The sequence below is a fragment of the Ixodes scapularis genome, unplaced genomic scaffold (assembly GCF_016920785.2).
Source record: "Ixodes scapularis isolate PalLabHiFi unplaced genomic scaffold, ASM1692078v2 PGA_scaffold11__112_contigs__length_91849675, whole genome shotgun sequence".
NCBI lineage: Eukaryota > Metazoa > Arthropoda > Arachnida > Ixodida > Ixodidae > Ixodes > Ixodes scapularis.
In genome coordinates this window covers 45055006-45082795 of record NW_024609837.1, presented here as the reverse complement: position 1 = coordinate 45082795, position 27790 = coordinate 45055006, and the positions used below count along the sequence as shown (strand labels likewise).

The 27790-nt window shown below is 44.9% G+C and overlaps 2 protein-coding genes across 4 annotated transcripts; one reads left to right on the top strand and one right to left on the bottom strand.

Annotated features, from left to right (window-relative positions):
• Positions 1-264: 264 nt before the first annotated feature.
• On the top strand, positions 265-24605 carry LOC8036295 (angiogenic factor with G patch and FHA domains 1). Of its 2 annotated transcripts, none has more exons than XM_029973230.3 (10): positions 265-706; positions 14579-14628; positions 14704-14823; positions 15232-15366; positions 15560-15838; positions 17428-17529; positions 18616-18846; positions 22506-22630; positions 23419-23518; positions 24355-24605. In XM_029973230.3, the coding sequence occupies exons 1-10, from the start codon at positions 334-336 to the stop codon at positions 24499-24501; spliced, it is 1662 nt and encodes a 553-aa protein (XP_029829090.2). In that variant the 5' UTR covers positions 265-333; the 3' UTR covers positions 24502-24605. The 2 variants fall into 2 exon arrangements, with proteins under 2 accessions (XP_029829090.2, XP_029829089.2); XM_029973229.3 differs by having other exon boundaries at positions 15557-15838.
• On the bottom strand, positions 1382-7289 carry LOC115314154. 2 transcript variants are annotated; one of them, XM_040221189.3, is made up of 6 exons: positions 7053-7289; positions 6910-6989; positions 4532-4696; positions 2161-2323; positions 2000-2095; positions 1382-1910 (listed from the first exon to the last, which is right to left on the bottom strand). In XM_040221189.3, the coding sequence occupies exons 1-6, from the start codon at positions 7252-7254 to the stop codon at positions 1834-1836; spliced, it is 783 nt and encodes a 260-aa protein (XP_040077123.3). In that variant the 5' UTR covers positions 7255-7289; the 3' UTR covers positions 1382-1833. The 2 variants fall into 2 exon arrangements, with proteins under 2 accessions (XP_040077123.3, XP_040077124.3); XM_040221190.3 differs by having other exon boundaries at positions 2182-2323.
• Positions 24606-27790: the final 3185 nt, after the last annotated feature.

Here is a 27790-nt window from a genome sequence, read left to right as displayed (position 1 = left end):
CACAGTTTTGAATTCGAAATGGACAGACTCTTTCGAAATAAATGCCTGCACTACTGTGCTCCGTCAAAACAGCACACATTCTCGCATTTAAATTCAATACCATTCAACGAAGGGTGAAAAATGTTACCTTTTTGGCGTTGTCCAAAGGTTGAAGTTGGCTCCCATCAGTGGCCACCATAATCCACGAGAAAGCAGACGACACTAGGTGCTAGTGTCGTCTGCTTTCTCGCGGATTATGACGGCTTCAAGTTTTCCCATCAATCCAATCCAAATCCGCATGGGCGCTTTCGGGGCTGCGTTTGTTCGTCGAGTACTTGATACCCTCGCCAAGAAATGGTTAAAAAGGACTGTGTCGAGTATTTCCTCGGGCGGATCGGCAAGCTCGAAAGCCAGATACGGAACAACGAACACCTCACAGCGTTGCACAACAACGTTTCCCTCCTCAAGTCGCTCCACGAGTCAGCAGTGAGCGTCGAAACCGACGTACGATGGACGCTTTCCGAACTGTCGCTGATGCTCAGCGAACTCAGAGTCAGCGCTGGAGATACCGAAGAGGACACCGTTCAGCTGGACTACGATCTGGTGCAAGCCAGGATCAAGTCGGCAAACTCGTCCAAGTGTTGCTGCGAGTGCCACAGGCAAGGGGCTGCCGACTCGTTAACTTCGGTTGAAGCTCGGAAGGAAGACGCTGCTTCCAACGGCGATGGTACGTTACAGGATTTAATTCTCATTGTTTTATATAACGTGGGTTCGAATAACTATTATGTCAATGTCTATTAAACGAAAAAAAAAAAAAGTAGTGTGTTACGTTAGATCAATGGTGGAGGTCAGAAACAAAGTCTATTCGGTCAGCGTGGTGCTCCCAAATCCCTCTGGTCTTATGAGCTCTCCCCACGCTTTTTCTTTTATTTCCACCGCGTTATAAAGTGAGTCACAAGCATTACATAGATAGAGGCTGACAGCGCCATAGCGTAATTGGAATTCGACTTAAGAAGGCAGAGTTGAGTAAATGGAGTAAAAAGACGCACCACGCGGCGCGCGTACTACCTTTGGTGGAAACTACTGCGCATGCTCGTGTCAAAATCGTTCAAAATAAGCATAGGGGTCGTGTGAGAATGGCTTTTTTTTTTTTTTGGGGGGGGGGGGGGGGGCTTTAGATGTTTGTGTTTTTGGCAGGATGATAATGGCTGGGAGGTCTTTCAGCTTTCCCGTCTCCAGTGTAAGCGGAATGTGTCACTGTGGAAACCCATTCCTGACTAGGTCAAACGTGAAAAAGTTGAGGAATTTAAAGGGCAACCCCGGTGAATTCCAAAAATTCTGAGATGTTTTCTTGCAAACCTCGTTTAAACAAAAATCACAAAAAAAAAAAAAAAAACCTTGCCCGCGGCAGGCAGCATTGGTTCTGCTCGTCAACTACAAGACATCACGTGGTACAGAGATGTCGGCCATGTCATCCGCGAAAGCGGCGGACAGTGTTGTTGATATGGCACAGTCGTGCTTTGGCAGTGTCGCATGTCATCTGCTCTGCTCTACCTGCTTCTTTTCTCGATGCCCGCACTACCGCAGCCGCAGTTTTTAATGCAAGGGAAGTAAGTTTTTCCCAGGTAATGTTTTGTGAGCATCAGAATGTACATTTTTGTAAACCACAGGTAAATATGTCGCCGTTGTTAGGGGAATCGCCCTCGAGTTCCGCATGTTCAGGAATAATGTCCAAGTCTAGTAACAAAGGGCCTGGGGTTTTGCCGCTCGTAGGCGAGGCGCGTCATAGTCGCAACTCTTCTTCGTCTTCTGCTGATGTTTCTTCAACTCCTTCTGCATGTCCGGAAACGTGTTTCATTCTCCAGGGGTCTTTGGCCTGCCCACAGCCAGAACGGACTGGGCGTCAGGACAAACATCATGGTGCAACGGATCTGGGACGGAAATGTGTTGCATTAGAAACTTGGCCATGATGAACTTGCACATAAAAGAAATCATGCTGTAAGCCCGTATGTCCACATACCTGAGGATCTGGTCGTTGCCTGAATTCCAGTGTAGGTGCTACAGGGTTGTTCTGTTTGCATGCCTTTGCTAACACCCCAAATTGGTGTCCGTGTACCTGGCACATCAAAAACATGATATTCACAAGACAAACGTACATGCCATGGGGCACATTTCACAAACCTCTCGACATTGTGCTCGTACATGTCTGGCTCGATGAACTACATCTGGAGCGCTCCTTGTCTGCTCCATAGACATCATTGGACGAAGTATTCGCTAACAAAATGTCACTTGTATTGGCTGTGCTACTATAACATTCTGCTGCAGCAGTGGCTTGATCTGTGCTCTGTAAAAGAATGGCAGGTGATAGTATTCATTTATTATTCCTTGAGGGCCCCCGTTAGGGCATTATACAAGGGGGGTCAATAACACACTAATAATCATAGATTAAAATAAATTAACACTCACAGAGAGGAAGTCAGCAATACAGATGAATCAAAGAACAACAAATACAAGTAGTTATCAACATTACACAATATTATTAATATTTTAACGGTATGCACTGTAAACAGTAAAAAGGAAGAAAAAAATTAGCAGATAGACATGTTTGTAAGTTCCAGGTAATTGATCAGTTCTTCGGCAAATCTATCAGAGTTAGTTTCGGTTACAACGCTATCGGATAATTTATTCCAGTCCTTGATTGTCATGGGCAGATAGGAATTATAAAATGATACAGTTGAACTAAAAATCAGGCAAACTTTGCGGGAGTTATCATGGCGGAGAGATATGCTGTGGGGTGGAAGGAAGAGGGATGTTCTAATAGAGGCACTGTTATAGTATAATTTATGAAACAGGGCTAGTCGAGAAAGAATGCGCCTAAAGGAGAGTGCGTGAAGATTAGCTTTGCTTCTTAGGCCTGTTACGCTAGTGAAACGAGAGTAGTCTGAGAAAATGAACCTTAAAGCTCGGTTTTGAATTGCCTCTAATTTCATAACTAGGTAATGCTGCCATGGGGACCATACAGAAGACGCATACTCTAGACGAGATCTAACAAATGTTATGTATGATAATTGTTTAATTTCAGGTGAGGCCAGTTTGAGGTTGCGCCGAAGATATCCTAATGATGAATTAGCCTTAGATAAAATAAAATTAATGTGAGTTGCCCAAGATAGATCACAGGTTAAATGAACGCCGAGGTATTTATAAGATGTACAGGGGTCAATTATTGTGTCGTTGAGTCGATATGAAAAGAGTGATGGGGACTGTGATCTGGTGAAAGACACTAGTTTCGTTTTATTTGCATTAACTGTCATTTGCCATGTTTGACACCATTCTTCTATTATTAGTAAGTCAGCCTGTAAGTGTAGGTGATCATTATTATTACTTATCGGTCTGTATAGAGCACAATCGTCAGCAAAGAGGCGAATTTCAGATGTTAAGTTAGCAGGAAGGTCGTTAATGTATATTAAAAACAGCAAGGGGCCAAGAACACTACCTTGGGGTACGCCGGACGTTACACGAGAAACAGGTGAACGGGACTCGTTTACAACAGTATATTGTGTACGATCGGTTAGGAAATTTTTTATCCAAGTGATTACTGAATTATGAATACGCAGTTGGGTTAGTTTTTGTAGCAGACGTTGGTGGGGAACTTTATCGAATGCTTTAGAAAAGTCTATGAAAATGACATTGTTCTGTAATCTCTTGTCAAGGTTACTGTGAAGCTCATGAATGAAATGTATTAGCTGGGTATCACACGAATATGTCTTACGAAAACCATGCTGATTTTTAAAAAGCAGATCGTAATTTTCCAGATATTTCATGATAGAAGAGAAAATGACGTGCTCTAGTAATTTACATGAGATGCTGGTGAGAGATATTGGGCGATAGTTCGATACAACATTACGATCCCCACTTTTAAAAATAGGGATGACTCTACCAATTTTCCAATCAAACGGAAGCTTGCCGACATCAAGTGACTGTTGAAAAATAAGGGTTAAAAATTGGGATGAGATATGTTTTGTGTTTTTCAGAAATTTAGAATTTATTTGGTCATCACCGGAGCTGGCAGAATTTTTGAGATTTTCTATTGCTTTCACTATACCCAAATATGTTATTTCGATAGAAGGCATAGCAGAATGAGAGAGGTGATTTAGGAGAGGAATATTGTCATTGTTTTCTAGTGTAAATACTGAGCTAAAGTAGGTATTTATTAGTGAGGCGCTTTCACTATCAGACGCGGGAGTTCCATTCATATTAGTCAGGTGGATGGATTTATGCTCTTTAGGATGAATGATCTCCCAGAACTTATTAGGCTTATTCTTCAAAATGTTAAGAAGGTCGAAGTTAAAAAATTTGTTCTTTGCATTCTTCACTTCTCTTTTATATTCCTTATCAGACGCGTTGTAATTATCCCATGCAATAGTATTGTCCTTTTCTTTAGCTTGCTTGAAATGTCGTTTCTTTCGAGCACTTAATTTGTGCAAATGTAAGCAAGAGGCAACTAGAAGCAAAGAATGTGTAACTGCCTCGGGTGAATGCATGCTGCACTCACTGTGCCTCGATGGAAGCCTTCAGGTTGCTCTTGCAACGAATTGTGAGCTCCTGTGCCTCCGTCACGGTTGTCGTCAAGTGTTGTGCCTGTCAGCACGACATCAGATGTCGAGGTTGCGCTGGTGTTATATTCCACAATCGATGCAACTGGAGCTAGGTCTCCAGCCTGAGAAAGCAATCAATGAATGTTTATTATTATATCCGGTCACCACAGTGAACTTGTACACGAGGTAGCTTTGTGTGGGATAGCTGCGAGAGTGCTGCAATACGGGATGCAACAAAGCAGCAATTCACGACACAGCAAATCAAAGTAAATATTTTATTGACAAACACAATTTATTATGCAGACTTCACTTGAAGAAGATGGATATATTTATATTCTTACCGAGTTTGTATACAGAGTGTGAATGTCTGCATGGGTACGGTGGGAGACAAAGACACAAGGGATGCTTGAAAAGTAGTGAGCCTAACCGAAGGAGCTGTATTGGGCGAATGGCACTTTTGGACTAATCTACATAGTTCCCTTGAGTGTTATGCACTTTACCCAGCGGTGTTCTAGTGTTGCCAACCCATGAAGAGAAACAAATTGTCTAGGTTCTCACATCAAGCATCTGTGATGGCATGGTCACTGGGAAAAGGCTATCGTTTCAGATGTCGTTTGAGCACCGGGAACGGATATAAGACTGACGGTGCCTAACCTGGAGGCTAGGGTGGGTGGGGCACCACCAAGTTTTCCAGGCCTTACTTGGCAACGGCGGCACATAATTTCTACCAAACACTGGGCCGGATGGCGTATTGCAGGAATGACATAGGAACGGCTCCTCTCCTCTCGCGTGTTCCTCTCACGATGAGTTGTGAGCATACCTCGGCAAGCCTCACTCGTGAGGGAGTTTCTGAACCGTGAGGGAGTTTCTGAACCGTGAGGGAGTTTCTGAACCACGAGGATTGTGAGGGCTGTGTGTGTGTGAGGGTGATGAGTGCATGAGGGGTGAGGACTGTGAGTGCGCAAGGGGTATGGGCACATGAAGGGCATGAGAGTGGTAAGGCTAGCGAGTGCGTGGGGGGCGTGAGGACTGTGAGTGCGTGAGCGGTGTATGGGCTGTGAGGGGCATCAGTTCGTAAGGGATCCGAGCTCAAATGAAGCACTTGCATTTGTGTGTGGGGCTTGTGCGAGACAACGAGTTCTCTGTGAGGCCTGATTTCGTTTGAAGTCGTAGAGAATTTATGAGGGGTCTCAGCAGGTATTGTGACCTCTCGCAGCATCTCCCAAGAAATGGGGTTGACGATCGCCTCGCAACAATTTCGCCGCGTGGATGCTTGGTGCAGTTTCATTATTGGGTAACGGGTGAGAAAGGAGTGAGTTACTGCGAGCTGCTTAGCGCTATTTGATAGCGCTGTTTACACAGCTAGCATTGGTTAGGCTGCTTTCTTCATTATGTTTACGAGAAAAAAAGGAAGCTGGGTCGGAATGGTTGGGGGCTCGCTCGCTTGCCTCTTCAGACAGCGAGGCACCGCTGAATGGGCGGCGTTTTGTTGGTTGGCGGCATATCTCGGCAAACCTCACTCATGAGTGCCCTCACTCGCCCTCATGTTCACAGGTCAGGTGAGGGTGAGTGAGGACCGTAACCGCTCATTCACACTGGAAGCGGATCCGCGTTCGCAAAGCGGTTGTATAAAGATCCAGTACAATTGCACGCGCACTTGATGTCATCGAGTGCGCATGCTATTGGACTGGATCTTTATACAACCGCGTTCGCAACTGCTAGGCGAACGCGGATCCGCTTCCAGTGAGAATGAGCGGTTAGAGTGTGAAGGGCCACGAGTGCATGAGGTACGGTGGTGAGGTACGATAAGAGTGAGAGGGGCCGTCAGTGTACGGTGAAACGGAGTATTGGCGACTCCAGCGAAACTGACGCCGCGTAGCAGCAATGCCGAGAAGCTCAGGAGAGGAGGTCGTTTCAATTCTGTCGTGTGCCATCGCTTCTTGTAGGCAGCATAGAAACAAACATTGTTTCCAGCAATTATTTTTATGCTTCCGGCGTATCGTTTCTACGCACTTCATAGAAGAAGGTTCCCACCGCCAAAAATTTGCTTTTCTTTCATATGTAACATCCATTTTGCACTGCAGTGCAAGAAACTTATGGTGGTCCGCGTACTGAACGGCAAAAACGACCTTCTTTCGTCCGCTATTTCGCCCGACCAGCGCGCCCCCTATAGTTCGCTGGAGTCGCGAATTGGCAACCCACTGATCCCTATTACAATTCACGATTTGTACAATAGTGCACGCCGCCTATTGCGCAACGCCGGAAACTTCGGCATTTTGGGTGCGAGGCTGGAAAGTGGTTGGAAAACAACTAGGCTTCCCGATGCATGGCATACCGCGGCTTCTCCCGGAGTCTTCGTGTGGCTGAAGATAGTCGGCACGAAGTCAGGGTGGTTCTGGAAGGTTGATGGCCGCCCTAGAATTCAATTTCAGATTATAATTAAGCAAAGTTCCCCAGGAGCGTACAAAATCGACGTACCCGTGACAAAATGCGCGCTGCAGATCCGGCAGTGCTCGTTCGGCTGCCATGGTGAGCCGTCCGTGTTCTTTCTCCCCACGGCAGCTATCCAAGCCTCTCTCTTCGCGGGATAAAGCCTGGCCGACGGAAATCTAAAAAACTTGGTGTTCCCTTTACCGTAAAAGTAATTCTTGCAACCGTTCGCCACGCAGTGCGCCGGCATGGCGACAAACGACGCAACTCCCGAGCGCTCGCCGTCCTCGCTTCCGCACGTCTGTCGCCGGATAGGATTAGCCGGCACGCCCATTTGTTCTCCAACCAAACAGGGGGCGCTAGCAACACGCCCTGCTCGCGCGTGGATGGATGGACGGTAATGGCTATACCCTTTGTAGGATGGATGGATGGATGAATACGGCTGAGCCCTTTGGATCGGGCGGCAGCTTGCGCCACCTAGCCGAACATTTCGTCATCCTTTTTTTTTTTTAATTTGTATAAATTTTGTTAAAACTACGGATGTCGCGAACCACCCTAGGTTCGAATTCGAAAGATTTCAATATTTTCGTACCGCCCGAGCTTCGATTTCGAAAAATTCGCAACTTTCGATCACCGTGGAGTTTCGAAATCGAAAGGTTCGAAGCTTTCACGGTTTTCTAAAAGTTCGGGTTTGAATATTTCGAATAAATTTTTACTTGAGGTTCGAGAAATTCGAAGATTTCGACCTTCCCTAATTTGAAAATCGATAGAATCGAAAAATTTGAAAATCTTGGGATCTGAAGTTCGAAAACTCGAACATTTCGAATTTCTATAGACATACAGTTCGAACAATTCGAAGATTTCGAATTTCTTTTATCATAAAGTTCGAAAATTTCAATTCTCTGTTAGGGCTAAATTCGATTTTTTTTTTTAAGATTTCGAATTTATTTTTAATTTAAGTTTTCAAAGTTTGAAGTCCGATTTTCATGTTCCTCCACAGTCTCAGTTTCAAACAGGGGTGGGCAGTATTTCAAATACAAGTATTTGAAATACGTATTTCAAATACTTTGTGTATTTTGCATTTGTATTTAATTACAAATTGGGTAATGTATTTGACGTGTGTATTTATATACTAAAACAGGGGTATTTGAAATGCAATTGTAATTAAATGCAATTTTGTGGGCAAAAATACATCCCTCAAATTTATTGTCACTGTCCAGAGCAGGAAGAAAACTACGTTCTGCACCGAATGCAGTACGTGTCTCTCAATCAAGCACAAGCGTTTAGTGACTTTGTGATTACGGTGCCAGTCCAGGGCAAGAATAGTGACGAAATCGACGTTCAGAGGCAGACTGGCTAAATAAGTGCCTGTGACAACTTGTGATGCTTTCCAGCCTGATTTCCATCCAAATTTTTGCATGGAACATTCTAAATGCGCGGGTCGTCCAGATTTTCGTAACTGGTGCGAGCTGCAACAATAAAAAAATTCTCCAGCTAGTGCTGCGCGTCTTGGTCGTCTCGGTTCTTTGTTGGTCTATACCAAAATGTAATCGACAAAAAAAGCTGCCTGAAGCTCTGTACTTTTTTTCACCTATTACGTCCAAGCTGATTACATTTTTTTTGTGATTATATTTCTATTACGTTACTAGAGCCTCGCACACTAACTCCCGAGTGTGCAATGCAAAATTAAAATGAGATACCCAGAAACCTGTTGCAGGTGGCCTGAAGTCGCTGACGCAAATTTTGAGGAATGTATTTGGAAAAGTATTTGGAGGAGACCAAATACATTTGGTTGTATTTGTATCTTGTACTAAATGCTTTTTTGGAAATGTAATTAGATTTGTAATTAAATACATTTTTGACAAAGTATTTTGTATTTGTATTTCAATACATAATTTGCATGTATTTTGCCCATCCCTGGTTTCAAATAATGTTTTCACGCCTCACTGGTTTTCACGAAATCAGGTTTAGAAAAGTTTGGGTGTGATATTTAGACTGCGCAAAGTTATTCAGGCAATTAAATGAGACGACGAGTGTCCCGGATGTGCTGGAATATTTGCAAGTGCAGAATGACGTGTGACCATAGATCAGTAACTGTGACCGCCAGCCCACAAGGGGGAGGAGGAGGAGGAGGAGGAGGAGGAGGAGGAGGAGGAGGAGGAGGAGGGAGGGAGGGAGGGAGGGTTTTTTTTTTTTATAGTGCATCACGCAGTAGTGATCTCACGAGCGCACTGTTTTACGATACTCATCCAGTTTGAAACGGCCAGGGGCGTTCAGGAGGTTGAGGCTCAGAAAAACCTTGAAGCGATCTGGCAAACTACCTCCCCACTTCCTTGCACGCTGGTAGTAATTCGATAGAACGCCGCCCGAGTGACGCTGGCATATAGTAAGTTCAGTTTGTAATTGTTCTGGAGGTTTATTTTCCGGGACGGAGGAAACGCCGAGCAAAAAGTACAGAAGCCGACACAACTCAAGGTCGAAGAGCTTCCCCCCCCCCCCCCCACCCACCCTTCCAGATATTTCGGACTGTTAAAGAAAACAATACGGGGAAAGAGGGCATTTTCTAGCTTATTTTAATCTGAAATTATTTATGCATATGTATAGCTACTGTCGCTCTTCACTGCATAAAGGATTGCATTGATGATCATTGTCGGAAACTCGTTGTCAGAAGGCACTACTTGTCACGTGCTTAGTGGTTCGGAAGTTCAAGGCTATGTCTTCTCGACCTAAATAACTGTGCCATCAGTAAAAAATAAATAAATAAATAAACATAACAATAAATGCGGGGATAAAAAGCTGGAAAAAAAAATCTACCAAGACCCCAAAGGAAGTGTTGTATTCTTGCATATTCAGAAACTCAGAATTTCGAAACAAGTTTCTCCTACCAAGATGTGTACAGGCTAAAAAAACATGTCCCAAAAACGTGAAAAAAAAAAAAAAAAAAAAAAAAAAAAAAAAAATTAAAGATGTTTTTTTTAATGACGTGCTGAACTTGGGCAATATTAGAAATCTACCCCCATGAGTTAATTTATTCCTCAACGTGAAAAAACAATAAATACACTATTTTGAATTGTAAAGATGGCAATAATATGTACTGTCTGTGGTAATTTAAACGCGATACCTCAAACGATTTAGACGAAAAAAATTACCAAATTCAGGGCATGATTGCCCGTAAATACATGTTTGGACATTTCTTAGAAACTCATATTGAAAAACGATAATCATATCTTAAGACGACACTTACCTAGGCTATACATAGATCATTCTTAAAAATTTAACATCTCTACCATAAATATAGCTTCGGCTATAGCACGCTTCAAATATGGCACAAACGACAATTGTCAAAAACCTGTCGTCCTTCCTCGCTCCTTCGGCAATTTATTTCTTTAAATCTAAGCATGCCAGAACATTGAAATAAATGGCATTGTCTTTCGCAAGGAACGCGGCACCGCACATAAAAATTCCAGAAAAAAAATTATGAATGTACCTCAACACTTGAATTCAAATGAAACCGTCCGCCAATCTTTAGAAGTTCGTCGATCTTCTGACTTTTCAGGATTCTAAACTTTTCGAATCCTCTAGATACATAATTTCGAAAGTTCGAAAATTATTTAATTATTTAGCGTAGGAAGTTCGAAAAGCTTGGAACTTTTAATACGAAAGTTCGAAAATCATCGCATTTTTTGGTCTATAAAGTTCGAAAGTTCAACAAGCATAGAGTTTTGCAGCGTAATAAGTTAGAAAAGGATCGAATTTTTTAGCGTAATAAGTTCGGAGGTTTGAAAAACATTGCATTTCTGAACGTGCAAAGCTCGAAATTTCGAAAAGCGTCGAATTTCTTAGTTTAAGAGGTTAGAAAATTCGACTTCCGTCGAACTTTACAATATAGAAATTTTGAAAATTCGAAATCTTTTCAACCTTTCGAACCACTTCATTCGATCATCAAAACTTCGGTTCAAAAAAAATTTGCAGCATCCCTAGTTAAAACGCAACCCCCCCCTTTTTTTTTAAGTGATTCCATTGCTTATTTTTATCTGTATTTTTTTTTATCCTTCCCTAGATCTTTTCCACCAATCTTCCAATCTCCTCTTAGTTACCGCAATTCTTTCCCTATCCATTCGTCCATCCATGTCCGGAAAACCCAGTGCCCCCTCCAGATCCGTGGTCATCCCCCCCAAGAGGGTGGGACGAAGCCCCGTGCACCTTCAAATTATATGTTCTATAGTTTCCCTTTCGCGGTTGCATACGTTGACAGTGTCTACTTCCTGGAATTTAGCCCTATACGCTTTCGTTCGTAGCACCCCCGTTCTACCTTCGAACAATGAAGAGCTCCCGACTGAATTATCATACAGCTATTCCTTTTTTATTTCTTGTTTTTGTGCCCTGTATATTGTTAAAGCTGATTTCCCCTGCATTCTCTCTTCCCACAATTTTCTCTCAGTTTCCTTTACTCCCTTTTCTACTGATATGCTCTGATCGGCTCCATCTCGTTGAATGCATTTAAATCTCAGCTTGCGGGTTCGGTTTGTCCACTTAGTGTTTAGACTTTTCATATATAGATACTTGTACACTTTCGCTGCCCACCGTGTATCCTCAATTTCAGCTAGTCTTTGTTAAAATTTTACTTTACTGATCGCCTCTCTACTCTCGAAAGATGCCCAACCCATATCCCCCTGTACTCCCTCATTTGGTGTATTCCCATGTGCCCCCAATGCCAACCTGCCCACACTCCTTTGGTGTATCTCTAAACCTGCCTGGATTTCTGACCTCATACACAATACCGCATTCCCGAATGACAGTCCTGGCACCATGACTCCCTTCCATACACCCCTAACGACTTCATATGTAGTGTAGTTGCATAGTGCCCTGTGTTTCATGATAGCCGAATCTCGTTTCCCCTTCTTTATTACAATATCTTCATGGTCTTTTAGATACCGTCTTCCTTCACTTAACCATACTCAAAGATATTTGTACTTTTCTGTGTTCTATCAATTTGTCCTGTATCTACAGGGGTTCCCCCTTCTCGTTGTTGAAAACTATTATACCCGACTTGTCCCTACTAAATTTTAGTCCTAAATTGTCCCCTTCCCTGCTGCAAATCCTAATCAGTTCCTGTATTGTATCACGACTTTCTGATATGAATACAATCTCGTCTGCATACATTAACCATGGCAGTATTTGATTTACCTTATGTCCTTCCTCCATGTAAGTCAGGTCAAAACCTAGGTTGCACTGTTCTAACCTTTTTTCCTTTCTTCCTTTTTTTTTCCTTGTTTTTAATTGTGGATTGCTGGATAGCTTATCCCCGCTCCCGCTCCGCGAGTGCGGCCACGAGACGCCCATCTTGCATGTCGAAAAATTATGTTTTTGGAGCGTTGCGGAGGCTGCAACAGCGTGCCGTAGACATGTTTTCTACTCGTTCGTCGTCATTCGCCGAAGAATTTCTTTAATACCTTATGTAAGCCGTGAGACTTGCCGCTGAGAACACGTGGAAATTTTTTCGGGAGTGCAGTGTTGTAGGAAAAGGGCACAACTCGTCGAAATCAAGTTTCGCCGGTCTCGCGGCGTGATCAAAGCTTCAACGCTGTGTCTCTGTGCTTTTGCACGCTTGGATACTGATCAAGAATCGACACCGTGTGGATGTGTTTTGCGAGTGCAGTGTCGTCCTGCTTCAGGCGAGCGTGCTTCATGGGGAGGCCAGCATCGGATCTAACACACACAGATCGTGCAGGTAGCATCCGATCAAGAAGTGATCGGAACAGGCCAGTGTTCGGTCCTTTGGCGAGAAGGGGATCTCCAAGTTCCATCGGCACACAGTCTCCGTCCATAGTATTCGACGCGCACTTTCGCGAGGAAACTTGTGAAATGTTACACCTGCTTGGCTGTCCCCCCTGATAGTTGAAGCAGCCACGAATGCAACACTGAGAGCCTCTGTGTCTTTTGCTAGGTTTGCTAGCCATCGCAGCCGGGCATCGGAGATTGGCTGGGCACATGCATGTCGCTTAAACAAACCACTAAAAAGTAGTTTCGATTTTGGAGGGCCAGGCCCTCTGAAATTTCAAAGGGCCTTACTCTCTGCACCTGAATGAGTCAGAAAAAAAAAAAAAGGAAGTTGTTTACAATTCTTTGTAACGCCGAATTATACTCCCGTGTTACTAGTTCTGTACAGTGCAGGCGAAGGCAATGCCAGGCGAAGAGAGAAATGGCTAGCACTAGGAAGGCGGAACGAGAGAGGAGTGCAATGGAGGGCAAGGGGAGAAAGGGAGAGCACTAGAAACGTTAGAGAAAAGGTTTCTCTCCTCCTCCCCAGCCTTCCTGGTGCTTGCACTATCTCCCCCGGCCTGGCGTTGCCTTTGCCTGTGCTGCACGCAACTAGTAGTGACACAGAATATAGAGCGCAGCTTATGAGGAAGGAAAGGAGGGTATGCCCCTCCATACCCCCCCCCCCCCCCCTCCCACTCCTGCTCCCCTCCCATTAAGCAGGAAATTTTTGCTAAATTTCCCGGTAAATCTAGTGGAGAAAATTCCCAGCTAAATTTAGTGCGCAAATTTCCCTGCTAAATTTAGCGGGGAATTTTTCCCGCTAAATTTAGCAGAATATTTTTCCCGCTAAAATTAGCGGAAAACTTTTTACGCTAATTTAGCGGGAAATTTTCTCCGCTAAATTTAGCGCGGAAGTGTTTCCGCTAAATTTAGCGGGGAAGTTTTTCCGCTAAATTTGGCAGAGAAGTTTTCCCATAATGAAACCCGGGCAGTTACGCTGACGGCGACGGCGCTCATGTCGGAAATGGGCGCCTAAGAGCTGTGCTCTTAAAACAATTCTTCCAGTTGATGACGTGCCGCGCAGTGTTGGCTGTGTCCACACAGCAGTGTTGACTGCGCTGCTCTGCGCGCCGCGGGTCGCCTGCTAGACTGAGCAGATTTTGGTGACCGTGGAGCCGCCCTGACTTCAGTGGCCGTTTTGATAAACTTTTAGGCAGAATTGCGTCGTAATATTTTACGTCTAGGCATTTCAGATAATGCGACGTAGGACTGCATTGTTTTCTCAACATAAAAATTTGACCGGGGTTGCCCTTTAAAAGACGTGATTACGTTATGCATAGACATCCCAATATCAATTTTCCCTAAACTCTCTAATTTAGGGAACTTTAGGTTTCATGAAACAGCTGTTTCGAACGTAAGAGAATTTAGAAACACAATTTGGTCGATATTGGTATATTAGTGGGTTTTAGAAGATCATTCCAAGAACTCCAATGACGTACCCGTTACTCTGCCGACACCTTTGTATAGCAACATATCGTTATCAGGTATCATTGTTGGAAGTATCGATACGATTCGCTGAAACTCCCTATTCTAATTAGACATGAGGAAGATACATAGAAAGGTCCCCCCTTTCTATGTATCTTCCTCATGTCTAATTACCGTTACCAACACGCTCGTTTTGTATTTAACTCCCTATTCTCTTGGGGAATTTTGGGAAAATTTCCTACTTATATTTTAGTAAAGCAGTGCAAAGACAATTATTAGCTCGATTGTAGTCAACATTCCAATGATATTAGCTCCTTCACTCACAGAGACCACAGCTGGTTGTGCGGAAGACTGGATGCCTCCTGAAGGATCCGACGTGAGTGCAGTCATCAAACTCGCCTTGAATCATCACCGTGGCAGTGTTTAATGCCAATCAACTTTGCTCGGTCAGGTAACTGTGGCGGACCTCGTGAAGAAGGCGGCCGAAGAAGCTGTTGCCAACACAGACTATGTGTACAGCGAGGAGTACAAGATGTACTACAGCGTGTCTACCGGATACTACTACGACCCCGTAAGTCGAGAAACCCCCAAACTCACAGAACGACAACAAGGTGCGGACGTTGTGTTCTAGCTGGATGCCAGAAACCATTGGCAGAAAGACTCGTTTATTTTTATGCTGACTTGAGGCGGCGAGCTAGTCGCTAAAGGGGCCACGTAGCAATCTAGTGCTCAGAGTTCACAATACATTCTGTTTCACTTGCAGGTCTACATTGCACGAGACTTGTCTGACGTACAGGTTTTGATTTTGCGTGTCTATCTTTCTTGAAGGAGCTAGTCATCCCACGGCTTGCTTGATGAAACAGACAATATTTAAGATACCGTCCCTTACATAACCTGTTTACTGATCCACAAAACAAAAAAAAGAAACCTGACCGGTGAGCATTAGCTTAAGCATGTGAGCGTGTACTTTTCCATCCAGGCTACCCAGCTCCTGTACGAGCCAACTTCCGGCAAGTACTATCGCTACGACGCAAGCACAGGCAATTACCACCTACACTCGCAAGTGAAACCCACCAAAAAGAAATCCAGGGCAGAACGCAAGGAACGACGCAAGGTAAGCATCTCCTTTTTTCTCGGAACTAAATTCGCGGTTCTCTTGTTGCACCACAAGGCCATTAATTTCAACGTCAGCACATTCATACTTACGTCCTTCCCGTATTCAGGTTTTGTAACGATTGAAACGATTGGGTGGCGAGTCAAACAGTATTCTCGATGGTGTCGAACATTGTGGCGTTCTCACCCAGCAGAGGAAAAAGCGGAACGGTTCTTCCGCGTCTGAAGAGTCGAGGGAGGAGGGTGAGCTCCAGGGTACTTCCGAAGACGGCAGCTCGGAGAGCTCGGCGGAGAGCGTGGATCCGTCCGATCCGCCGGACCCCGCGAAGGAGCTGCCGCCGTGCATCCGGTTCGTGGTAAAGGCGTCGGAACAGCTCCGCGAACATCGCCTGCTTCTCGTGTCCTTTCCGGGCGCCACCGTGGGGCGCCGGTCAAGTCACGGACTCCATCTTCCGGACGACGGAGTCGACAAGGTGGGTGCCGTCGCGGCGCCTGGAAAGCTTCTTCGACCTGTGCGTTTACTGTTTGATCCCGCCCTCGCATCGAAAGTGGTCCCTAAGTGGCAACAGACGGCGTCGCATAGTGCTGGCGAGTCGTGCTGTCAGACGTCACAATCCCGAAGGTTCGTCGTAAAAAAGCTGACGGAAAAGGCGAACGTATGCAAGGGTTGCCGTCGTCGTGGCATTTTGTCTCGTCTGCTTTGATTTCCGTCGGCTGTCTCACTGCAGAACGACTTGCAGTGGAACGGGTGTCTGCCACCTCCATCTTCGCCGCTGAGCCACTGCTAGGATCGGGGCAGACTTGGCGTGACGCTTGTTTTTGACGTCATCGGGCGGAAATTGAAGGACAACTTTTTGAGGGTGCGGTGAACGCACCGGTTATTTGAATTGAGCTGCTTGAGCCAAGTGTAGGTGTCTAGCCAAGCTGGAAATTAGGCCAGATTTACCGTAGAATACTGCGCATCCGCCCATTCCACATTAAGCACCCATTCCCATATTTGTAAGATCTGAGAAAACACGACCAGTACATTTATATGTAAAATTGATGACCGGACAAGCGCCCATCCCCCATTTTTTTGTGATTATCTCCGAAGTTTGAGTGGGCGCTTGCCCGGTATTTTACGGTAAGCCTTTTGCCGAACTTGGAATTCTAGCCAAACTTTAAATTGAGCCAAGTTAAAACGTCTAGCCAAACTGAAGACTGTTGCCGAGTTAGAAATTAAGCCGAATTGAAAAGTCCAGCCGAATTGAAACTTCAAGCCGAATTAGAAGTTTAGCGCCAATAGATGTTCCATCCGAATCGAGGTGGCATCCCATCTGTGCACAAGAGACATGGTCTCTGCTTGTGTGCGCAAGCACGTGCAAGTGCAAGCTTGCCGAATTTACTTTCACGGGGATCATGGGCAGATTTAGGGACCCCCCCCGCCCTTGAGGCCACCAAAGTCAACTTTTTTTTTAACGAAAAACCGACATACACCAGCTTTTTTCGGAGGAAATTGTTAGTTTTTGGTGTCATGACCCCCCAAAAAACCGCCCCTGACAAGGGAAGTGACATGTGCTTACATGCTTTAAGTACCATTTGGAGCATCATGCTTGCAGTTGTGAATTGAAGTGTTTGGACAAGGCAAAACATTGCAACACAATGAGGAAACAGCCCAAATCGTTGCAATCCCGACAGTTAGTCGTAAGAGCAATGGCATAGCAGACAAATTTGGCACAGACATTGCTGGCATTGCAGTGTCCGCACTTATGTCCGCGGGCGTCTTCATTGATTGGCTAAGACTGAACAGTCATAGTCATAGTATGCATCTGCGGGTTGTGGCTCAGCCGCTGAAACGGCCACCAACGTCACAGCGGCAGGAGAAGGTGCACAAACATGACACCACCAGGTGGAAATCGCTGACAAAATAGAGATATATTGTAAACATACCAGTGAGAGATGCGTTTCTCGCACCGTACCATATTAGGGTAGTGTAGATACGCCCAGATGTCGCTCAGATGTCGTATGTGCTTGCAGCTATTTTCGCGATTGGAGGGGCAATGACTCGACAACCTTTTTGCAGGACCACGCCGAGTTGCGGTTTTGTGAAGACCGTGGTGGCTACCTTGTCAAAGACCTGAAAAGCAAATCTGGCACAAAGCTCAACGGAGTCATGCTGGAACCGGTATGTTTTGACATCTTTTAATGTAAGCGCGTTGTTTCAAACTGTGCCAAACATACTTTATAACTCTGATAAATATAAACCCTCTAAAATTGCAGAAAAAAAATTTTAGATGGATTTTTAATGAAAAGCTTAACAAATGATCCCAAAATGCCATCCCCAAAAGTGTTCTGGAAAAAATTAAAAAATACATTCGTCTCTTTTTAGTCGACCTAACATACTGCCAAATATTTTATGTCATTCCGAGACAAATATATATTCTTTGTAACAAAGTTCAGGTATAGAACTAGCGAATACTGTTGAAACCAAAGCTTCTGTTACAAACTTCAAAGGGTAGACATGACATCACTGTTGCCTTTAGTGAAAGCAACTTTGAGATACATGCACGCCATGTGTGATCGGTCTTCCGTTCCACCATCGTGCATGCTGCCGCCGAAATTCATGTATGATTGAAATGATAATATTGGATCATCAGTTTAATATTACTAAGTACACCACTGCTGTTGTGTTATAATCACAGAATAAACTTAGGAATTCCCTTTCTCTGTAAGCGTCCTGAACAAACTCATTCCCTCAGCCCCGAGCGCATGGGTGTGCCCACCATCTTTCTGCTGAGGGGGCAAACTTCTCTGGATAGATGTGGCTACATAGAATTTGGTGACGCCACGGGGTTTTCTGCCTAGCACACCGCCAACGCCACGAACGCCGCAGGGAAAGTCTCTATACTGCGTGCAGGTTTGTCTGCTTTTTGTGCACCTCGCATGTTTGTTTAGCCTCCAGCTGCGCCCACATGCCTTTGTTTTCCCCCGACTTCAACCAATGACGGTGCCTGCTCGGGTGCCTCGTCGCCGCGCGTTCCTTGCGCCTTTTCTACGTTGCCCCTTGAATGCATCCTTGCGTTCCAATACGCCAAAGACGCATCTCGGAACACTTGTCCGCCATATAACGACTACGGTCGAATTTCGTTAATTCAAACCCTCTTAATTCAAACTTTTGGATAATTCAAACTAACATGCAGGTCCCACCCTATGTGTCTCTATGGGAGGTGCCGTATAACAACTATTGCTGTGAAAATCGACTTTTTTTTAGACCGAGGAGAGTCCCCTGGGGCACCTGGACATCCTGGAAGTGGGGCCCGTCCAGCTGGAAGCCCACATCCACCCCGGGTCCCACACGTGCGGCCACTGCGAGCCTGGCCTCCTCTCCCCGGTTGCCCTCCCCCAACCTCCTGCCGCCGACACCGAGACGGGCCGGGGCGGTTCGTCGGAGGCCCAGCGAAGGGCCGTCCTGAAAAGGCTCAAGAAGAAGTACGCCCTCAAGGTGAGCTGCCACGCTCGCCGGGCGTTTGGTCGACGCCGGTAGTTGGCCAACACCTTCCATACACCAAGCAAATGCTCTGAAGTGCTTCTTCGGCACATTGGAAGGCAAGGAGGGGCACACCAGTCAAAGGACAACATACCGTAGTATTCTGAAAGATGCCTTACACCAGAGAGGTAACCGACCCCTATTTCTGACACAATTTCCAATTTTTTTTTAAACACTGAAAGATAGAAGATAATGTAATGAAGCAGGTGAGCTGGTTTAAACATTTCTAAAACCCAAGACAGAGGCTACAAAGAGGGGACAAACACAAGACGTCTCAAACCAGGAACCCGTACACAAACGCAGAAGACGCTAGGTGAGATGACAATGCCTGCATCAGGAATGACGATAGAAGATAGCATAATGTCCCATGTTTGTCGTCATATTTGTCATCTCTCCGGTGTCTTCTGTGTTTGTGTACGGGTTCCTGGTTTGAGACGTCTCGTGTTTGTCCCCCTTTGTAGCCTCCGTCTTGGGTTTTAGAAATGTTTACTGAAAGATAGCCCACTTTTAGTGAGTGCAGTGCCCTGGCCAATGGTGACCTCAGTTGAAACGGGGTCAGTTAGCACAAACGGGAGATGAGCAAACATTGCTGACTGGGGAAAACAGTTGTCCATGCTCAATTGTTCCTCAATGCGAAAACAACTTTGGTGGGACACAGAATATGAAAATAGCATTTCTAAAATCTTTCTCGGTCAGACACCGAAAATTAACCCACACCCCATTTTCACCAAATTTGCTCTCGCTTTTAGGTGGGCCATCTCACGAGATATTGCGGTCCTCGCAATATCTTGCGCGGCTCCCGGACCGCGGGAGACGAATGTAGCATCCTCGGACCCGTTTCGACTCCCGCGGTCCGACGGTTGCGCAAGTTTGTTCTGCGGGACAAAGAACTTGCCATGCATGGCGACAGATTTGGTGCCGAGGCTTAGTTGTTGGCGTCGGGCAGCCGCAAGCAACAGCAACAGTGCGACAGCCACTGTAGTTATATTCGCTCACCAGTGTAAATATATTCATCAAAACTTCCATCACGTCTTCTCCGGTTCCTGACTGCCGAGAACGGCAGATTCCCACAGCATGGCACATCGTTCCGCGGTCACCCGATCCCAATCAAAACACGAAGGAGACGACGAGAACCGGAAAACAACCATCCTCAGGGGAGGACGAAATGTTACTCATCGGCGTTGCATTCTGAGCAAAATAGACATCTGAAGAGCACGTAAAAGCACGCCTCCTGGCACAAGCTCTTGTCATTGGCAGTGCTACAACGGCATCTTGTTATCGGCTTTTTTTTTCCGGCGAGCGGTACTACAAAAGCTCCAAGTATAGAGTGGGTTATTAAAGCTGTGGCAACTCCTCCCCTTCGCGAGGCAGCAGCCCCAGGTTCGATTCCCACGGGCAATATCTTTCAAGGATTGGCAACATCAACGACAGATGCCCTACAACGCCAACGTCAACAACGACAACAACTACTACCACCACAATAGCTACTACTACTCTTTACTACAACTACAACATCAACAATGGATGTCATTTTCAGTGGTGGGAGGAGCCCATAACAGTTACTTCTGTAAAAAAACAAAACAAAACAAAAAGTGAAATATGTTTTGGATGTAAACCAAGCTGCTGCCAGCACGATGCATGTCAAACGCATCGGGCTAGCGCTGGCTAAAGTTTTTATGCAGTATTGCGTTCCAACCGAGGCTAAACCAGATTTAGCGTCGTCTGAAGCCTGCCTTCGGTGGTACGTGGAGGGTAGCACAGTTGGCCACCGGCCAAACACCTGCACCACCCATGAACTGTGCATAAAATCAACATTATTATTATTCGGCATTAGTATTATGCATGCAGCACGCATTATGGATCAACACGATACGAGTCACTTCACACAATTCTTCTTGGTCTCAGTCTGCTGTGCTTCAGTGCATTCTTCGTCTTAATGCAAGCAAAAAAAAAAAAAAAAGGCCAAAAAGCTTGGCGGCATTTTGAAAAAACAAAACAATTCAGCATATTGACAGCTCGGTCGTGTCTTGTACGTCGGTTTCCGACACTGCGACGTCCTTCTTGACAAATAGCTGTATCAGCGGCCTTAGGAGAATACAACAATCAAAAACTGAGTGTCAGCTGCAAACTCAAAATTCAGTTACTAAGTGCGCCCTTTAAGGGCAGACCTGAAATAGACCCTCTTCAAATCCCCATCAAGCAGCATTGGTCGTCGTCATCTCTCGGGCATGAAGCCTGTGATTGGGTCCGAGCCCCCGCTAAACGTTGGTGCAGCGTAGATAACTATGTTGAATCTAAGGACCCTGCATTCAGTACACCAAAATATGCGGAGTGCATGTTCGTCTGCGCCTTTTGCAGGGGTTACGGTGACGTCAGAATGCCGAGCTCCGATTGGCTCTTATTGAAGGATAGTGGGTGGACCTCAAGGCAGCTTGCTTTGAGGTCTACCCACTATCCTTCAACCAAGGCCAATCAGAGCTAGGCGTTCTGACTAGAAGCAGACGAACTAGAAGCAGACGACTAGAAGCAGACGAACGAAAAGAAGCAGACGAACTAGCGCTCCGCATTGCTTTTGTGCAGGTTGCGGGTTATCTTGGTGCATAAAATTCATATCAAAGGGTCTTCCGCCATCTCCCATTAATGAATCTAACGAGGGGAAGATTTTCAACACCTCTGGAGACAGTTCTGCAGATCGGCAAATGACGGCGATAGTGAACGGATAAGGAAGACAGCGGCTGCTTTTGTGTGTATGCCTTAGTATTATGGTATGTTTGATAGAGAGATCAAGATTATTACAGCTTGTGTATTGTTATCCCCTTCCCCTTTTTGAAGGTCACATTCTTACTTTTTATGGGACTGAGTGTGCTGACCTTTACTTCCCAGAATATTTTACTACTATGTTTCTTTCCAAAATTTGCGAAAGATCAGCTTTGTAGTATGTGACGAGGCTTGTCACCTTCAGCTCGGTACACTACGAGCGACTAACATGTAGGTTATGTGCATGTTAATCAGATCAGAATTAAACTTTGATAATTTAAAGGGAAGCTGAAGCGGTTCTGTTTTATTAAGAACACTTAAATCGTCTTAATTTGGCCTCCAGGATCACAAATATTGAGATTATTTTTCAATTTGGTGCACGGAGGCTGCAAAAAATAATTTCCAAAGCCCCTCCTTCCCAAAGCGTTACGTCATAAAAGGAGTTTTCAGAATCTTCACTCTCGCGCATCTTCAGCACCTGTCAAAAAAAATATGCACGCGCGCTGCCCACACGAGCGACACGCGCTTGACAGCCGAAAGATCTGGGTACAACGTAATGACTGGTCGGAGGGAGGTTTTTCACGTTTAGTTACATATTCGGAGAAAACGAACGCGATATTCAGATTCGCGGGATAAAAACACTCTAGAATTCACCTCCAACTCAAGAACCTCTTCAGCTTTTCTTTAATCAATTTGCAGGGCAAGGTATTGTCTGTTTCGATTACAACTTGGTTGCATTGCCCTGCATACCTCGGCTATGTGTTTCAGCCACAACAAGGGACTCTAAAATTTACTTCAGCATTCGTACGACAGGAATGGTCATAAACAAAACAACAACAACAAAAAAAACCACGCAGGGGGCCGAGTACCAAGTGAGGAAGGCTGTGAGCGCCGGCTACCAAGACCGTGCCGACACGCGGCGGAAGGTCGTCGGAAGCAGTTTTCCCCACGAACGTGACGCGGAGCCTGCGTCTGCAAACAGGCAAGAATTTGTTTCTTTTGTGTGTGGACTCGATTTGCATGGGGAACAATAATAACAACAGGAGGAAACAAGGGAAAAGTGGAAAGTGCGAACTGGTTGTCTGTCTTTAACCACTCCACCTTGCGTGGCCGCGGGGTACCGCGAGATAAGTTGATGAACAGGATGGGTTGCACATGAGCTTCCCAGCAACTACTCCCCGGAGTTTATCGATTTCAAGGTATCGACGTTTATCGAAGCAGCATTTGTGTGCAACTTTTGTTGTGGGACAAATTTGTATTGCCAATGTATTTCCATTAACATATTGTCACGAACGCCAAATTCAGCTAAAGAAATAATAATTGATACAAGCACGTGTTATTTTCTTATGTAGCATACGTTTACACCTGGATATTTATTTATTTTTTAATAAGAAACACTGTAAAATTAAAGTCAGAATTTTGGAGAATTGGGAATCAAACGAAAAGAAACTCCGACAAACTCCGGGTTAAAAATGAACTAAAAAAACGCCCTGAATTTGACGAAAAATTAATTCAGAAAGCACAGAACCTTACTTATAAAGTGCATACACATTTTGACCCCCCTTTCCCTTCTCCTCCTCCACACCCCCAAGTCATAGACATTCCAGCCACCTCAACCCTCACCCAAAAAAACTATTCCTGGCTATGCTACTGGTTGAGGGGGGCAGGCAGCACTAAGCAGGTGGTTCCTGACCGGCAGTTTTGCTTCGACCTTGAAGCGAGTAAATTAATAGGAGTGTTTGTCAGACATTTTCGCCCTCGTCTTCTCAGGCCTCTCAACCAGGACAATGTGGGTTTCCGCATGCTTCACAAGATGGGTTGGAAGGAAGGCTCTGGACTGGGCAAGGGAGAGCAAGGCACCACAGAACCCGTGAGTGTGAACCAAGCGTGTACACTAGTCACATAAACTAACTTTCAAGGTGCAATAAAAAAAAATTAAAAAAAAAAGTTGAAAAGAGTTAGTTATAGATTTTGTTAAGTGCGAAACTTGTGGCCGCAGGGAGGTGCGATGAACCAGATTCGACCGTCGTTCTCACTTGGCGATGTTCGCGTATCTCCCACCGTGGCTAAGCAACGCCATTTCTGCCGACGTCATCACTGGCCATGGCCCTGCTTGCTAGAAGTGGGCTATGTTTTGGTGTTTTTAAAAAAAAATAGGAAATCATTCCAAAATATGGGCGAGTTATCTTTTGAGGGGTTGGGCATCTCTTGGGATATTACGGCGAGCATTTTGTGTGCACCACGCTTAGCATGCCGCACTAAGTGCTTCAAACGAAGCGTTCCACCTATGACAGCGATTCAAAAACCTTGCAAGGCTCATATACGTTCCAATGACATAATTTAGTTAGCCGATTACTAGTTGGAGGCGATTTGCATGCTGTATTTGTCGTCTACATATTGTTTAGCCTTGTACAGTTGCCATTTATATTTGTTTTTGTCGCTCCTCGATTTATGACGGCTCATGTGAGAAGCATGAAGGAAAAGAAGTTCCAGACGTTTGTCAGGAGTCAATCGTCACAAAGATGATGGACCCCAAAGATACGCACCATTGTCACAACAAACAATGGCACTGCTTAATGTCCTTTAGAGTTAGAGAGTTCAATCAAGGCATCCATCAATTAGGAAGTTTGTCCAAGACGTCCAGAAAATTGGGAGATTCATTCACAGTGTTCATAGAACTTCAATTTGTGTCCTTCCCCTTCGTAGGTCCCCGTAGAGCAGAGAGCTTCACGGAGCGGCCTCGGATCGACCAGTCCGGGGAAGGAAAACCCCAAGGCCCAGATTTGGAAGAAGACCCGCGAGCGCTACAAGGCCCTCCAAGGCCCAGCAGAAGACGAGGAGAATGGAAACTAGGCCCCCCTCCCCCGACTCCTCATCTTGTTTTTAGCCTTTTTACCTATTTTGCGACTGCAGAAATAAAATTGTTGCCCTCGTATTGAGGGGATGCTTTGTTGGGATTCGGATTTCGATTGCTTCGCAGCGGGGGAAAATACTGGGTTCCCCAGAATACTGTCAGGGGTTTCCCCAAGTTCCCTAATCTCCTCGACCGCCTCCTCCCCTGCGGGAAGCGTCTTTCCCGCTTAAGTGCTAATTTAGAAGTTCTTAGTCACTCACTGATGTGTAACTATGAACCAGTCACTCCCTAGTACATGTGAATTATATTGTTCAGAGGGCCTGTAAGAAAAACTCCGAGGCTTTTGGACTGCTTTATTGTATTGATGTTGAGACTGGGTAAGTTTCTGGGAAGGTATAACCCGGTGAGGAGTGTTTGGAGTGTTTTCAGAGGCCCAAAGAAAAAGAAAATGAGAGTTATGCAGAGGACAACCTGGTCACAGTAAAAGAGCTAGAAAAAAACAAGTTCATTGACTACAATATGCTCCACTTAGCTTGAAGGTCGAGGCCTAGTCTGCTTCGTCATCTTGGCCGGACCTTAGTCTGGACATTCAGACTTGTTTAGCTTTGCATGACAAGAGCGTTGTAACTTTTTGGAGAATGTGATACAGAAAGACTCCCGAGTATACTTTCCTTGCATGGAATACTGCAGCACAGTTCTTAATAAAATTGATTACAGTTTGCAATGTTTCGTTTTTCATATTTTTCTACTACGTCCCCGATGAGCCAATTACGAAGACTGTAACCTTCGCCCTTTTTCAAATTATGCTGAAACATGGTATTTATGCAGCTTTATTGTGCTGTATGCTGCTGCCATGTTTGTAACGACATGGGGCTGGGCAGTTTTAGAACTGTATTATTGAAATACATTTTTTGGTATATTTCTGTTATTTCAATGCGATTGAAGGCCAATGTACCTCATTAAAATATACAAACCTTGAAACATTTTTGAACAAATCCATGTAGTACAACAGAGAGCAAAATATTTTTTTTAGGTTTGATCCAAGCTGGGTTTTGGCTTTAAAAATCTCCATCTTTTATCAAAATTAGGATCATTCTGTGTTCTGTAAGGTTACATACAATGAGTCACTTTAGGGAGCGACGAAGCTTTAGAGTCGCGCCTCAAGCATGAGTCTTTATCGTAACTGTTCGTGGCCGCTGCAAGGCTCCAGCCTTAAAAAGACACTGACACCCTCCCCCCCCCAAAAAAAAAAAAATTTTGTTTATGTTCGACCAGGCGATCTATTATGGTGTCGGAAGACTACCCAATAAATAATTTGCTACAGCGTCACATATATTTTTAATCAATGCAAAAAAGCAACTGCTCAAAACCGAATTGGGGAGGAAGAAGAAATGTGGATGAGGAGAAAGTTACCAAAAATCACGTAACTGTGCAACTTTTTTTTTTTTTTTTTTTTTTCAACGTATTTGCAGTTTTTTAGACGCTACAAAAAGTGGTATATTTTTTGTCCATTTTTAATATCTAGTGTGTGGGCGTTCGATGACCCGCGACCTTGATTATCTTTGGTAGTTGTGTCTAAACCATAGAAAACGGCACATGACCACGGAGAAAAGAGTGAGCACAGCTCAAACCGGCCAGTTCTCGATCGGCGGTTTTCGGGCGGAAAGAAAATGAATTTCGAGCCGCAAATTGTGTCCTGGGTAGTTGGGCTCTCATATGTCATGTATGCATGAATAAAAACTTTGGCGAGCATAAATACCCCTGTCTGTGTCCCTTGAAAGGGACACCGACAGGTAAAAATCATGTATTTTTTCATTATCCGAAACGATTGAAAACCATGCCTAGACACTACCCTCAAAATTTGAAACTTGGGCACTCTGTATTTGTGGAGTAAAAAAAGCAATTTCCAAAGGTCAAGTTTGAAGTTCCCGCACGATCTGCTTGAGTGCAGTGTTGTTAAAGGTTGAATCGTTCAGCAACTTAAGTTTCTCTTGCACTACCGCACTGGCCTGACCCGAAGTGTCCCGTTTGCCCACGTTCCGCAATCAACCGCTCTTCTCTGTGCCTGCCGCCTATCAGGAGACTTAACATTTTTGTAATGAGCCACCACAGACTGCCCTTGCGAAGCGGCGGGAGCGCAGCAGGGGGCATGGTTTAACACACGCACCAGTGATACACGTGAAAAGTAGGAAAGCCTTTTTTTTAAAAGCATGCCCTTTTCGATAAACGGCGTTTCTCTCAACTGAGGCTCCGCTTCCTCTAAACCATGCTTCGATAAAACGTGCCCATTCTCTAAAACGTGCTTCGATGAAATGGCATTCGTACAACCGTAGTAAACCCTTTCTGAGGGAGGGTAAAAAGCGGCGACATCACTCCGGACTTTGATTCGCGGTATTTCAAAAAGAAGGCCCGTAGTGCGTTCGCAATTGCGTTAAAAAGCATGTTTTACGAATACTGTTATTAAATATTATTGATATGTCGCTTACAAAGCTTCTAAATTTCATAACTGAATACGTCACAAATGAAAAGAAGTGAGGACGTGAGGAGCGGAAGAGAAGAATGCCAAAAAGGGAAAATTTGGAGGGACTGGTGGCCAAAAGGGCTAACGCGTCTCAACTCGGAGCTGGAGCGAAAGCTTCCCCTGCAAAACCTTCTGGGTTTGATCCTTACACCCTGCCCGCTTCGATCTGGATGAGTTTCGTACCGGCACACATTCATGTAATCATTACTGCATAATGCACGTTAAAGACCTCAGGTTAGCGGTTGTACTGCACTGGCTAAATTTCTCACCTAAAGCTAAGAGACAAGTCATCCAGTGAAGTGCACTGGCATCAAGGCCATCTAAACATACAAGCAACACAATTTTTGTGGGAAATATTTTTTTGTGTGTTTATGACAATTGGAGTGTCGGTGCACCTCCAAGACGTTTTGACATTAAGGATAAGAGACTGCAGGCAGATGCAACATATGGATATGGTCACAACAGATGAGTTTGTTAGGTTTCACCACATGTTCCATTCTCATGGCCAAATGTGTCACAGTTTTGAACAGGGGACCGGTGAGAATCAAAGGGCTGTCATCAACACTGCTAAATTAGCAGTGTTGATGACAGCCCTCAATCACATTAGCAGTGCTAATGTGATTGAAAGTGCATGTTTGAGACACCAACTTGAGTCGTAAAGCTTGATACTCGTCAGTACTCATTCCCGAGTAAAATGCATTAACTGCGTCGCACAGTGTGCTACAAAACAATGCTGCCTCACACTTCTTTTTCTTTAGTGTTGCTTG

Excerpts from the sequence above, each read along its gene's own strand:
- LOC8036295 (XM_029973229.3), top strand. The coding sequence starts at position 334 with ATGGTTAAAAAGGACTGTGTCGAGTATTTCCTCGGGCGGATCGGCAAG. Across the intron at positions 17,530-18,615 it reads ACGGAGTCATGCTGGAACCG|ACCGAGGAGAGTCCCCTGGG; the intron begins GTATGTTTTGAC and ends ACTTTTTTTTAG. Across the intron at positions 18,847-22,505 it reads AGAAGAAGTACGCCCTCAAG|GGGGCCGAGTACCAAGTGAG; the intron begins GTGAGCTGCCAC and ends AAAACCACGCAG.
- LOC115314154 (XM_040221189.3), bottom strand. The coding sequence starts at position 7,254 with ATGCCGGCGCACTGCGTGGCGAACGGTTGCAAGAATTACTTTTACGGT. Across the intron at positions 6,990-7,052 it reads CAGCGCGCATTTTGTCACGG|GGCGGCCATCAACCTTCCAG; the intron begins GTACGTCGATTT and ends ATTGAATTCTAG. Across the intron at positions 2,096-2,160 it reads TACGAGCACAATGTCGAGAG|GTACACGGACACCAATTTGG; the intron begins GTTTGTGAAATG and ends TTGATGTGCCAG.